Here is a 14,617-nt window from a genome sequence, read left to right as displayed (position 1 = left end):
TTATGAGACAAGAGGCTGATGAAGTTTATTAACTAAAGCAGTATGCCAGTCATAGTTTGCCATTTATACACTTACAGTTTCTGAGATTTTATATATATGTATGTATCTGTGAATGTACAGCTTATCAACTTTGAAACTATCATCAAGGGGATAGAAGCTTTTGATTACTGAACAGTAATTACATATTTCTTAATGAACATGTATATAAGAATAATAGTAAACATTTTGAAAATAGCTTTCTTTAGAATTATGACATTCACAAAAATCAGAATTGATTGAAGAGAATAAATATATTGTTTTCAAACCAGAAGAAAAAGAAAAATAACATTTACAAAATTTATTATGTGAGTCAGAACTGTCTGATTACACTTACAATAAATAGAATAGTTGAAACACATAATTTTTAAGTAATTGTATTCACAACATTGGGAAAGAAAACTCCACAGTGCATTGAAAATTTTCTACAATCTTAAAGTATAGATTAATAGTTATCTGGATAATAATTTCCACACGACTTTTTTCCTGAAATATTCAGACTATTAAGTACCAGTGCTGCCTTCTCTCAAAACACTTCAAGACTGAAGTGGGAATATGATTTTAAACGCCACTGGCATCATTAAGAGCACTTTAGGAAGTTTTACCACACACAGGGAGATTTGGTCTGGTGTTTACAGAGCTACACAGTTTCAATGGACAAGATGGGTCCAGAGAAACTGTGGAGACGTTCTTCTGAGGAAAAAACAGAATTTTAGAATTTAAAAAGTACAGCTGTCTCCGTTCACAAATTAAAAAAAAGATTTTGACTTTTTTCTTTAATTCTAACCAGAGGGAAGAAAAAGTTTAGATCAGCTACAATTGTAACAATAGCAAGGGGCGCTAAAAATAGACAAAATAACGGTCACAGCCACTTGGTGTTTTTTGAGGTAGAGACTACGTGGGTGGGGCTCGCTGCAGGGGGTGGGTGGGGGCGTGGCCCTGGGGCGGGCACTGGGGGCGTGGCTGAGGCGTGACCGAGGCGGGGCTGGAGGGGGTGTGTTGGTTCAGAGCCGCCTGGTACCGGCTGAGACCCGAGTCTGCCTGGAACCTGTGACAGATTCCCTCAGTTCGCTGTCATGTCTCTCACGCAGCGCGACCCTCAGGTTTCCGAACTCGGGGAGCCTGTCTCCCCTTTACCACCTGCTGACGACCCTGATTCCCTACCACCCCGTAGAAAGAAACCCCGTCTTGAGGAGCCCGGTGGTGTTTCTGAGGTGGAGTGGAGGCTGCCTTTGGTGCCTTGCTTGTCTGAGGTGGAAAAAGTGTGGGAGTTGCCGCTCAGACCCGTCAAAGCGCCCATGATTTCAACTAAGGAGATTTTTGGTAACGCCACAGGCTCGTGTGCGAAGAAATCTGTCAGTGAGAAACAGATACATAATCCGGAATACCAAAATAGCAAAATTGAGATGAATAGTTGTTTGCCGTCTCTACCCTCACAAAATTTTGCTTCTGGTGTGAAGGCTTCTAGAACGTCTTGTGAACCAGAGCTGTATGACAGAGAGATTTTCGATGTGCATTGCAGTGATATATTTGAAACAGAGGCTGGTCAGCTGTCCCACGCCTCTGTACACGATGTATGTGTAATTAAAAACGAGGATGGAAAACAATATTTAGTCCAAGAGAGAGACAATAGTCAGGAAGACAATAATGACATAAAACTGACAGAAAATCCATTTTTAGATATTACCTTTTACAAGGACACTAAATCAACATTTCATGATATTAAGAACAGATGTAAAGCTGGTAGTGTTATGCCATCAAAGAAAAAAGAAAATAGCATTCCAGCATCTACTCTAAAAATATCAAAATCTCAAAACCAGCCCAGCATGGAAATTGCCAAACCTAGCTATTTTAGAGATAAGAGTACAACAAGTATCCCTGAGTTTCCAACTGATTTAAATAGCAAAATGTCCTCTGTCTATTTAAAGGAAATAGGGAAGAAAAATGGCAAAAATGAGGCATATGTTAGGGATTTCACAAACATTCACTGGTCCCAAAATAGACCTGATGTTAAGAAGCAAAAGTTACAGAATGATAAAAAAATTGTGGATGCAGAAAATATTTTTTCTGAGTGTTATGAAAGTAACCACCAGTCACTCAGCAACCAAAGTGTTTGTGTGAGAAAAAAAGACTTGATCGGTTTACACTACTATAATCACAGTAGTATCAAGTCTGATGCAATAGACTCTGCAAAGAATTTCACTATAAAACTAGAAAATGCAAATTGCAAGGAGACAGAAACAGGCCTGTACAGCTACATATTTACCAGATTGGAAAAACTGCAAAACTGGGACTGTAACATTATATATATTTTGAGAAAAAATAGGGAAAATAGTTGGACTGTGGATAGTTACAAGGTGAAATATGAAAATATGAAAAAAGCTGGAGAAATACTGAATTTGCAACAATTTTTAGAAATAGATCTAAGTAAAGGAAATTATCACAATATGAAAGTCATGAAAACACATGATGAAAAAGCAAAGCCTCTCATGACAGAAACACTGGGTAGTCAAAAAGTTTTAAAGCAAATTTTTTGCTTAAAATATAAAGGAGAAAATGATAATATGCTACACTTCAGATATTATACCACACAAAAAGATTTTCATTTAGGCAGTAGTTTTGAAAATTTAATTACAGAAATTTTTTATTTCCATGAAAGTATTTCAGGAAATCAAAAAGATAATATCTTAATCTGGTGTGGGATTTTGAAGTGTAAAAAGCAAATTGATGTTCAAAATCTAATAACTGAGACTATGAATGTCAATACAAATAATGATATTTCAAGCATATGTTTACAAAACAATGTTTTGGACCTTCTAAATATTATATTGAAAACCAGCATAACTTCTTTGCGCAATGACTTTGTCTCTTTTACAATTGTTGAAAATGATTCTAAATTAGAAGAGGGATGCATTTTCAAATGGATAATGTATTTGAATTATCCAAAAAATATCACAGTGGAAAATCATACTGTAGATCCAGTCAGGACTTTAACTTTTTCAAGACTGTTAGAAAATAATATGAAATCTATGTTAAAGAAAAGAATATTTAAAAGTGAACAAATTTTTGAAGAGTCTAAGAAAAAACTTACCAATTCCTTCAGTATGACAAGTAAAAACATATACTTTCCAATTTTTGAAACATATGAAAAAATTCCTCTTTTAATGGACTTTGATGACACTGATGAAATTTTTCTGACAAAAGAAATTAGTTACAAGAATCAGAATTGTCCTCAACAAATCATGAGTGTGGAAAATTGGGTTCACTGTAGCTCTAAAACTAATAAAACACATGTTAGGTCTTGTTCTCAATTTACACAGAACTGGAAATATATTAACAAAAAAACTTATGAAGTAAATGTGCAGAACCAAGATTTATATGCTGAAGGAAAGCAAAAGCATAATAAGATCAGTAGTTTTAATTTTAACTACATATTTAAAGATTTCTTCAATACTAGGCAACAGGCTTTACAGGCAAGCCATGACAAAAAGCATAGTGAACAAACCAATCCCATGACTGTAACTCAGGTGCTAGATTTTGGGAACTTGATAAATGAAATTGAATGTAAAAAATATGACTTAACTTTGAAGGAGGAAGAAAAAATCACAGCACAAAATTTAACAAACTTTTGCCAAGGTTATGAAGACATTAAGACAGAAAAAGAAGAGAAAAATAGTTTTTATTCAACGGATGACACGTTTATTGTGCAACCAGTTTCATTAATGACTAAATTAGATATGGAAGAGACTAAATATGTTAATCAAAGTAATGTAGTTGACAGAAATGAATATGAGAGTATTTTTCAAGAGAGTGAGTTAGCTGATTCAAAGCATTTTCATCCAAAGAATGACTCTTCAGAATGTTTTAATCATCAGTTTGAAACTCATTTGAGTGTAGGGAACAATGAATGTTTTCAGGACTTAACTGCCAAGTGTTTATCAACAGACATTCTGACAATAGCAAACAATTTTGAAATGAAGAGTAAATTTAATTTAGTGCTTGAAGAACTTCGTATGTTTCATGAAATTAGTAAAGAAAATGAAATTCTAAGCACTGTGGAAACCAACAATAGGCAAGAAAATTACTTTGTAGGAAGCAATGCTGTTGAGGAGGTAAAAATAGGGATAAAAAAAGGTTTGAAAATGGGTACAGAAAACAAATTATGTTCATCTTCTTTGCTTGGTGATATGATAGCAAGTCCTAATATGCATAAAAAACACCAAAGTTTATTTAAATGGAAAACAGTTCCCAAAAATGGTGAACAGGAAGTTCCTAATGATTGCTGTCTAAGAACACCAGAGGAAGAATCACTTTATTCTACTTCTAAGGAAGGTATGAAATTGATTTTAAAATGTACTTTCTGAGATAAAATATGGCATTTTTTCCTTTGTAGGTCAAATATATAATTTTGGCAAAAAAGAAAATAAGGTGTAAGACAATGTTTATTGATGTTATTATTTTTCTATTATATATAAGGAACCAATGGGAGGGAATATTTCTAAAAAAGTAATTTGTTTATAGTATTGACACTTCATATAAAAAGTTACTTTTTGTTATAACACATTGATCTTTATTTTCAGGTTGTGAAAATCCTTCACCTGAAAGACCAACGTTTTTCTCTGATGAATTTAAGGGAGAAAAATTTAATTATCTACTGAAGGCAGGTAGGAGTTTTGGTTATTTTCTTTAATACTTTCTAAGATGATTACTGCATTCTTGTATTTTTAGCATAAGGAAAATATGCTTAGGTTGTTAAAAAATAAATACAAAGATTTAATACTTTTGTAAACAGTAATAATTTATTGATACAAATTCCTACAGTTAAAAACTGGCTACAAATGAAAAAAATCGTTTAGAATGTAACTAGAAAATATACTCTATAAAACTGTTTAAATATCTTCAGTGATGTCTTGCAGTAGCTATATGATAAGACGGGTATTATATATATCTAATATGTACATCTAATGTATGTAACATTAATTAGCAAAAGCGAAAAAGGCATTTGTCTAAGTTAGATTTACATTGGTGTTACTCCCAATTATAAATTTATTATCATTGTTTTCTATCCTTTAAATATTATAGGGCTGTTTATATGAACATTTTATATGTAATTTGAAAGAAATTAGCACCATTTAGATATATTAACATCATTTAGTACTATGGCATTTAAATGTTTGATTATAAAAGAATCAAACTAAAGAAAAGTTAAACAGCTAACCTTATTCTTTGCCTAAGAGGTCTGTAATATCAGAATAAAGTACACTAAGTCTACCATCTGTTCTAACTTGTAGTACCAATGAGAGTGAGGTAGGGGTTGGATTGAAATTAGAGAATTATTTTCTAAATGACTACATTTTCATTTGATCTGAAATTGCTTGTTTTATACAAGACTAGATCTAGAAAGAATGATGATGTAGATGAAATATATTTATCAAAATATCTTCAGTCTTGCATCACTTCTCAAAGCATTTCTTCTGGCTTCTTATTAGGAGAAATTGCTGTCCCTGACACTTTTTATTCAGTCACTTCAAAACTGCATAATTTCTTTTTTCTTAGCTTTCAATGAAATACTCTTTTTAAGAGTATTAATTAATTAATTAATTAATTAATCCAAGCCCTTGGAAGATCAAAAGCCTGTGGGTTTACTCCCCTGAAAAAAGGAAACAATTTAAGGAACAATACTCTATGAGAATGAAAGTGGGGTAGTAGAATTAGCCTGAAAAGGATAGGGGTAGTTTCTTCTAGAACAGGAGGAAAGGAAGAAATTGGGTTTAGGAATGTATTCTCTGATAGAGGAAGATTATTAGAGAACACAAACTCATATTGTCATCTTGATGATAATTGTGTTAATGAAATGGATATTTAAGACAGATTAAAGTATGTGCCTAAATCGGAAAAGAAATGTTACATTTGTTGGAAATATCTGAACCCATAATACTCTATCGTGGCTTCACAAGGAAAGGTACCTCCTTGTCAAGAAATATGAAAAATAATGTTAGAGGTCAGCCAAAATTACTTAATACTATGTTAGGATCATTGTGAAGCCTCTTTCAAAGTGCTTAAAAATGGAATGATATACCTGGGATTTGTTAAAATCCATAGTGTGAGGGAAAAGTTGGGAAGTACTGGGGAAAATGGACAAATTATGGACTAAAAATGGACTAATTCTATCTAGGCAGACCAGATCCCTACTTATGCAGGGTGTTTTTTAAAGGTATCGAAAGACTTCTGATTGTGCAGAAATGTTTTTGATACCCACCCACTTGTCATCATGATGCCTCCAATTAAAGTTTCTGCTACCAACATTTCTAGTGCATCCTATCTCCCTTTCAGTCTCTCTCCTTTCTCTCTGGTATGGAGGAGGCAAATACTTTGAGTGTGTCAAATGCCAGCTAGCCAGTATGCCAGGAGCTTTATATATCATTTAGTATCAATACTTCTTAAGTTTTAATGTATATGTCAACCAAAGAATGTCACGAGTCACCTGATTCTACGAGTGAGTCATTAGGCACTGCTCTTGCTGACCTCTAGCATAGTCTGAAAGGAGTTCAGGGCAGAGATTAAGAATGAGGCATTCTGTGCTCTGGAAAAACTGGCAGAACAGGTCTTCAGATAGATATTTTCAAGAGAAAATTGTATGAACCTAATTTCTTACATCTTCCCATACTTAGAAAAGCACTGAAATAATTGACTAAAACATCTGTTACTCCTCACTGGCACTAAACTTCTACCAAGATGTGAGTCTGGTTGCATATACCTCTTCTCCAAAATCACATGTATGCGCACCTCCTCTTTAACCTGTCCAGAGCAGTTCTTTAGAGCTATCTGAGAGGCTGTATCTGCAGGGTACACTCCTCAGTATATCCCCAAACAAAACTGAAACTCACACCTCTCAGTTCAGTTCAGTTCAGTCACTTAGTCGTGTCTGACTCTTTGCAACCCCATGGACTGCAGCACGCCAGGCTTCCCTGTCCATCACCAACTTCCAGAGTTTACTCAAACTCATGTCCATTGAGTCGGTGATGCCATCCAACCACCTCATCCTGTCATCCCCTTCTCCTCCCCCCTTCAATCTTTCCCAGCATCAGGGTCTTTTCCAGTTGAGTCAGTTCTTCGCATCAGGTGGCCAAATTATTGGAGTTTCAGCTTCAGCATCAGTCCTTCCAATGAATATTCAGGACTGATTTCCTTTAGGATGGACTGGTTGGATCTCTTTGCAGTCCAAGAGACTCTCAGGAGTCTTCTCCAACACCACAGTTCAAAAGCATTAATTCTTCGGTGCTCAGCTTTCTTTATAGTCCAGCTGTCACATCCATACTCCACACATGACTACTGGAAAAACCGTAGTTTTGATTAGACGGAACTTTGTTGGAAAAGTAATGCCTCTGCTTTTTAATATGCTGTCTAGGTTGGTCATAACTTTTCTTCCAAGGAGCAAATGTCTTTTAATTTCATGGCTGCAGTCACCATCTGCAGTGATTTTAGAGCCCCCCAAAATAAAGTCTCACAGTTTTCACTGTTTCCCCATCTATTTTCCATGAATTGATGGGACCAGATGCCATGATCTTAGTTTTCTGAATGTTGAGTTTTAAGCCAACTTTTTCATTCTCCTTTTTCACTTCGATCAAGAGGTTCTTTAGTTCTTAGCTTTCTGCCATAAGGGTGGTGTCATCTGTATATCTGAGGTTATTGATGTTTCTCCCAGCAATCTTGATTCCAGCTTGTGCTTCATCCAGTCCAGCATTTTTCATGATGTCCTCTGCATATAAGTTAAATAAGCAACATGACAATTTACATCCTTGATGCGTACTCCTTTCCCGATTTGGAACCAGCCTGTTGTTCCATGTCCAGTTCTAACTGTTGCTTCCTGACCTGCATACAGATTTCTTAAGAGGCAGGTCAGGTGGTCTGGTATTCCCATCTCTTGAAGAATTTTCTGCAGTTTGTTGTGATTCACACAGTCAAAGGCTTTGGCATAATCAATAAAACAGAAGTAGATGTTTTTCTGGAATTCTCTTGCTTTTTGGATGATCCAGCAGATGTTGGCAATTTGATCTCTGGTTCCTCTGCCTTTTCTAAATCTCAGCTCTCACGTTGTGTGTTTCGATTTCATTTGACATGTACATCACCTGGGTGTTTTGTTAAATGATTCTGATTTTGTTGTGTGGTAGACTCTAAGATACTGCATTCCTTTTTTTTAAAATTTTGTTTTGTTTTATTTTTTTTCCTTTTTAAAAAATTAATTAATTTATTTATTTTACTTTACAACATTGTATTGGTTTCTGCATTCCTATCAAGCTTCTAGCAAATGGAGGTGCTGCTAGTGTTTGAGTTGAACTGGAAATTTGAGTTGTAAGGATTTAAAAAAGCAACTGAGTTGGTATTATTTTTAAAAGACCACTAACTAATAAACTTCATGAATTTTTTCTTTAACATTGATGTCTAAATGAGCAGTTGCTGGTATTATGCTTGGATGTATAGAATTGTTAAATAACACAAAGCAATAAATTAATCTAGTATCTAGTAATAGAAAAAGGGATTTACTTTTTACATAATTTTCTTCATGAAAAGGGAGGAAATCAAAGGAGGCAAAGAAGTATATCCTTATAGCCACTCATTAGTGACTGTTTAAGATTAGGTCCTTTGCCAGAGACCTGCTGTTGTTACAAATTTGTTCAGCGATTTCCCAGAAGATGCAAAATTACCAGAAATATCTATTGTATTAGAATATTAAAGGGGAAAGACATACTTTGGAAAGGTAATCAAATAGACTAATCATGACTTTGTTCTGAAACAATAATTTCATAATAAAGAAGTACACTTAGCATAAATTGCCAAGTTATCTAATTTATAACCAAATTGTGTGTAGTAGACATGAGCCAACAATTTTATTTTAATTAGATCATCTCTTTCTTAAGAAATGAAAAAATATAGGAATACATTTTTACAATTAACTTTATAATTTTAATGTTTAATAAAGTATATGAAACTGATTTATAGCTGTTTTATATTGTTTTCTCCCTATTTACATATAGCTAAATTTTATATTTTATTTCATTATTATTTGCATATATACATACACAATTTATATTTGATTCAACTTGGTATAAATTATGCTATTTACCTTTTTCCATATTTAGCATTAGGTTAATTACACTGTTTTTGGCATAATGTGCTATTATATTAAGGTCATACTAATTGATGAAAGTTTGATACCTTTTTAGCTTCAGATATTTACCCTACTGTTTATTTAAAAAATATTCAAAGAGCTATTTTGATAATAAGAGGTACTCGTTATCAAGAGTAGTTGATTCTACCTGTTTGGTTAACTGATTAGTAAGGTGTATTCAGTTCAGTTCAGTTCAGTCGCTCAGTTGTGTCCAACTCTTTGGGACCCCATGGACTGCAGCATGCCAGGCTTCCCTGTCCATTACCAACTCATGGAGCTTGCTCAAACTCATGTCCATCAAGTCAGTGATGCCATCCAACCATCTCATCCTCTGTTGTCCCCTTTTCTTCCCACCTTCAATCTTTCCTAGCATCAGGGTTTTTTCCAATGAGTTCTTTGCATCAGATAGCCAAATGTTTTGAACTTTTTACAAATGTTAGTGTCATATTAAATAAAACTTCAAAATTAGAGCTCTCCATTGATACATGATGATGAAATACATTTGTGCTGTATATAATAATATACAGTATATATATGCTGTATATATATATGCTGTATATATATAATATATATTATATATATAGTATATATAATAATCTCTATTAGAAGCCACATATACATATTAATGATATAGTCTAATAACTTCTAATAGAAAAATAACATAGTCTTTACAGCTACTACCTCATGTTAAGTTTAAACTCTGTATAGTTTTATTAATATTAAGCCAGATTGCATGACTGGAATGCTGATTTTATTTAGTTGCTATGTTATGTTATGTTGGGCAAGTTACTTAACTTTTGTGTGCTGAGTTTTCCACATTTAAAAAATGGAGATAAGAGTAAGTAAACTAATGCACTCAAAGCACTTAGCTCAGTGACTCAGTAAATGTTGTTAGTATCGTGATTTTAGAAGTTAGTAATCATTTTTAAGCATAGAAACTATGAGTGATTTTTACTCCCTTATGTACTTTTATTGTCTTACATTTTTAGGTAGCAGTTTTTCATATGGAATTTCAAGAGTACTACCTCTTAAGACATGCAGTCGACCAGTCAGGATTGGATTGTCAAGAAAGGCTAAGGTTAAACAACTTCATCCCTATCTGAAATGAATATGTTTCGAGAACTTAAAAGATTTTGGACTTTAATATTTCAAAACATTTCACATCTATAAATCTTTTGTTTCTTTCTTTGGATAAATGCTTTCTTCCAGCTTAGGAGTTTTGTGCTTACTTTATTATAAAGTTTGGAGAGGGTTTTATGTATGTGTGTATCTAATGTGTGTATCTACCTTTAAATTTTATAAAACATTTCATTAATGTTTTCATAGCATATTAATAAATATACACATGAAGACTTTTCATAGTCTTATAAAATATGTCAACTTATTTCCATGATACATGTATATAAAGTGTTTGTGGAGAGCATTGATAGTATTTATTGGTTTCTGAAAAGAATCTATGACTCCTAAAAATGTTACAAACTACCTATTCTAATCCACTCTCCCTATTTTTAAAGTGAGAAAACCAGAGGTACAAAGAGGATGGGTAAATTTTTCAAGACCGCTTAGGATTGAGGGGCTTCCCTGGTAGCGCAGTTGATAAAGAATCCGCCTGCAATGCAGTTTGACTTCTGGATCAGGAAGATCCCCTGGAGAAGGGACAGGCTACCCAATCCAGTATTCTTGGGCTTCTTGATGGCTCAGCTGGAAAGAATCCACCTGCAATGTGGGAGACCTGGGTTCGATCCCTGTGTTGGGAAGATCCCCTGGAGGAAGGGAACAGTTACCCACTTGGGCATTTGTCCATGGGGTTGCAAAGAGTCGTTCATGACTGAGTGACTTTCACTTTTCACTTTTGTCAGGATTGAAATAAAAGCACTCTCCTCTCCCTGTAGCAATTTTTTTCACCTTTCTCTGAATTCACTTTCTAGTTTTTGTTTTCCCCTCCAGCGTCTATCTTTGGCTAGAGCAGAATTATGATCATGTAGTTATCAATTAATTAATTTATAAAACTAACATATTTTGAAGGGTTACATCCTCAATGAAGGAGTGACAAAGAAAAATAATAAAGGACCTTTACTATCTTTTTTTTTTTCCCAGTGGGTTTTGTCATACATTGATATGAATCAGCTATTGTATTAGGCTCAGTAATAGAATGTATGAGAAGACATATATAAGACCTGCCTTAATGAGCTTACTTTTTATACACAGAGAAAATATATGATATACATAATTTAAAGATATAATTTAAAAGTCACCATTAGTAGAGCAATATTTTTCAAAACACTTGACAGAGAAATAGCAATAAAGTGGGCTGTTTAGCAAAAAGTAAGGAAAAAAGGAAGTGTCAAGAAAGGATAAAATCAGAAAAAGGAAGACTGATGTATCAGTTCACAAATAAATGTGACCGGATTAAATTATCCTGTTACAAGTCAAGGTTCTCAGACACACTAAATACCATTTCAAATTTAGCTCTATTCATTAATTTTCATCCCCCACCGTGTACTTCGTAACTTCAACATCCTGCTCTAATTTCTTATTTTTCCCCACAGAACTCACCACCTTCTCACACACTATGTAATTTATATCTTGCTAGAATGCAAGCCCCTTGAAGGCAGGTTTCTTTTCCCTCCCCCAGCTTATATATCCTAAGTGCCTAGAAGAGTACCTGCCCCTTGTAAGTACTCATAAAATATTTGCGTGTACAAGTGATTAAATTTCTACACCAGGTCACGATATCTATGTCTTTTGAATTCTCACAGAAGCTCCCTCCGATTGTCCTCAGGGCACTCAGGCCCGGACCCTACCCCAAGCAATGCCGCCTAAGACTCCCTTCCCGGGAGGGATCTCCGTCCTTAGCTCTTTTGTCTCACTTTTTATCTTTTATATTTTGTCCTACCTCCTTTCGAAGACAATGGGCTGCTTTTCTGGGTGCCTGATGACCTCAGCTAGCGATCAGAAGTTGTTTTGTGAAGTTTGCTCTGCATTCACTTATTCTTTTGATGAATTTGTAGGAGAGAAAGTGGTCTCCCCGTCCTACTCCTCCGCCATCTTGGCTCCTCCTCGTCTTTTGAATTCTTAATGGCTTTATGACCTTGGGAAAGTCTAAAAAGGGGATAAAAATATCTCATGGGATCATTATGATGTTAAATGAGCTAATGCATGTGATATATTCACAATAGCTCTGATATTAGTAGAAACTGCTCAGTAATGAAAAATAAAGTACTGATACACAGTAAATACTCAATAGCTAGTAACTAGAATGTTTTGACTTTTTCTTTTTTCCCTGTATTTTGAGTTAGATTATCTTTGGGAGTATGCCTATTCCTTTGAGTCTGTTGAAGATATTCCTTTAACTTTTTTTCTACATGGGGCCTCATCTTCCTTCTCCTTCTTTTTATTATTATTCTAAGCTCCATGTTGGATTTTTCTTTCATTTTATACATGGCAGATCTCATCACAATCAAAGTTTGCCTTCACAAACCTTGGTCCTTTTCCCTATTCTTTGTTGTTGTGTGTGAATATTGAATTCCCTTCTCATATCAATTTCTCTAGGACAAATTTTTATGCTCCCAGTCTTATTTTTAATTTCAGGAAGCTTTTATATATGCTTTCATTTTTCTCTAATAAATGGTGCATAAACTTAAAACCACTACGGGTTCTTTCACACTCTGAACTGCATAGTAAGTGTAAACTCCTAGCACATACCATTTCTATGCTGATACACCATTACTGGGCTTCCCTGGTGGCTCAGACAGTAAAGGATCCACCTACTATGCAGGAGACCTGGTTCAATCCCTGCGTCAGGAAGATCCCTTGGAAAAGGGAATGGCTACCCACTTCAGTATTCTTGCCTAGAGAATTCCATTGACAGAGAGCCTGGAGGGTTACTGTCCCTGGGGTCGCAAAGAGTCAGACACGACTGAGCGACTAACACTTCTTCACTTCACACCATTACTATTAATACTTTGATCTATAGAGGTTTTCTTATTAAAATTTTGAGGAAGATTGCACCTCCTCAAATTGAAGTTTGCTCATACTAGCGTCATTATTCAAGTTGTCCTTCCCTCAGTACTTCCTTCCCAAATACACGTATGGACACAAAAGCAGACACCACCTTCCTCCTTATGCCTAGTTTTGTGAATTCTTGTTTCCGGAATTAGAAAGTTGGAGGATAGGAGGCAGTAATGTTTTGGCCCTTTTGCTTTTGTCATCATAGCCAGGTTTGGAGAGTCAGCATTGAGAGCTATGATTGAAGATATTTAAAATTGAAATCCATCTTCCCTCCACCTTGTTCTTTTTATGTTTGTTCTTAAAATGTAAAAGTTGAATGCTTTCGGATTAGAAGAAAAATATTCAAAGGATGAAAAGCCACTTCAAAAAATACTTGCTTTTCTTCAACCTTAGAATAAATCTCTGTGTTATTTCAGTTTAAAGCAACAAGCTTTTGGATGCATTAACAGTGAGCACGAGAAGAGAAGCAGAACCTTCCATTAAATCAACTTGAAAAAGTTATGTTGATAGTCAGTGCCTTAAGTCAGTGCCTTAAACTTCTGAGTTAATGTTATCCATTTAACATTATTTAGTTAATCAAAATAGAAAATAAAATATTTAGTAAAGTTGATATCTAGTTCCATCTCAATGGCCACATGAAAGAATTTATAGAGTCAGCCATCAGTTTGGAAATTTTTCTAATAACACAAATATTACACATACTTACATAGACATATACTACTTTGTGACAGAATTTATACTACTAAAAATTATTTTGGGGGGCAACTTCCCAGGTGGTCCAGGGGTTAAGGGTCCATGCTCCCCATGCAGGGGGCATGGGTTTGATCCTTGGTCAGGGAACTAGATCTTGCATACCTCAATTATGACCTGGCGCAGCTAAATAAATAAAAAAGAAATTATCTTTTGGGCTAAAAGGATTAGGATATAAAGATATCAGAAAGGTTCCAAATTATATTTTTTCCACATAGCTGTAAAATATACCACTGTTTGAAGGTATCCCTCAGATATTCCCATTTTATGTTTTTGTTGCTGCTGTTTTTGCCCCCCCCCCTTTTTTTTTAAGCATAGGCACATGTTATAACAGCAAATTGAGAAGAAATAGTCATTAAACTATTTCACTTATCCAGGATATGGGCAAAAGAATAAACTCATGATATAAAAGTCTCTGTATTTATAATGTTTCTGTAGTTTAACAATTTTTATAATTTGGAACATGTGTAATTAAATAAAGAAGAAAAAAAAAAGTCTTGAGGACCTCTTCCCAGAACTTGACTCATAACTGTTTACTCAGCATCTCTACTATAATGTCTAATAAATATCACAAAAGTGACATGTCCTGAACTGAGTTCCTGATATTTCCCCTCAAATCCCTTCTCCTGTAGGATTTCTCATTTCAGTGAA

General features: G+C 34.6%; 1 protein-coding gene across 1 annotated transcript; it reads left to right on the top strand.

Moving 5' to 3' along the window:
- The first annotated feature begins 1,112 nt into the window (after positions 1-1,112).
- On the top strand, positions 1,113-10,466 carry RAD51AP2 (RAD51 associated protein 2). The gene is made up of 3 exons (XM_061156206.1): positions 1,113-4,368; positions 4,617-4,700; positions 10,195-10,466. The coding sequence occupies exons 1-3, from the start codon at positions 1,113-1,115 to the stop codon at positions 10,311-10,313; spliced, it is 3,459 nt and encodes a 1,152-aa protein (XP_061012189.1). The 3' UTR covers positions 10,314-10,466.
- Positions 10,467-14,617: the final 4,151 nt, after the last annotated feature.

The sequence above is a fragment of the Dama dama genome, chromosome 11 (genome assembly GCF_033118175.1).
Source record: "Dama dama isolate Ldn47 chromosome 11, ASM3311817v1, whole genome shotgun sequence".
Taxonomy (NCBI): domain Eukaryota; kingdom Metazoa; phylum Chordata; class Mammalia; order Artiodactyla; family Cervidae; genus Dama; species Dama dama.
Note: the sequence above shows the minus strand (reverse complement) of the source record. Positions and strands in the feature narration are given on the sequence as shown.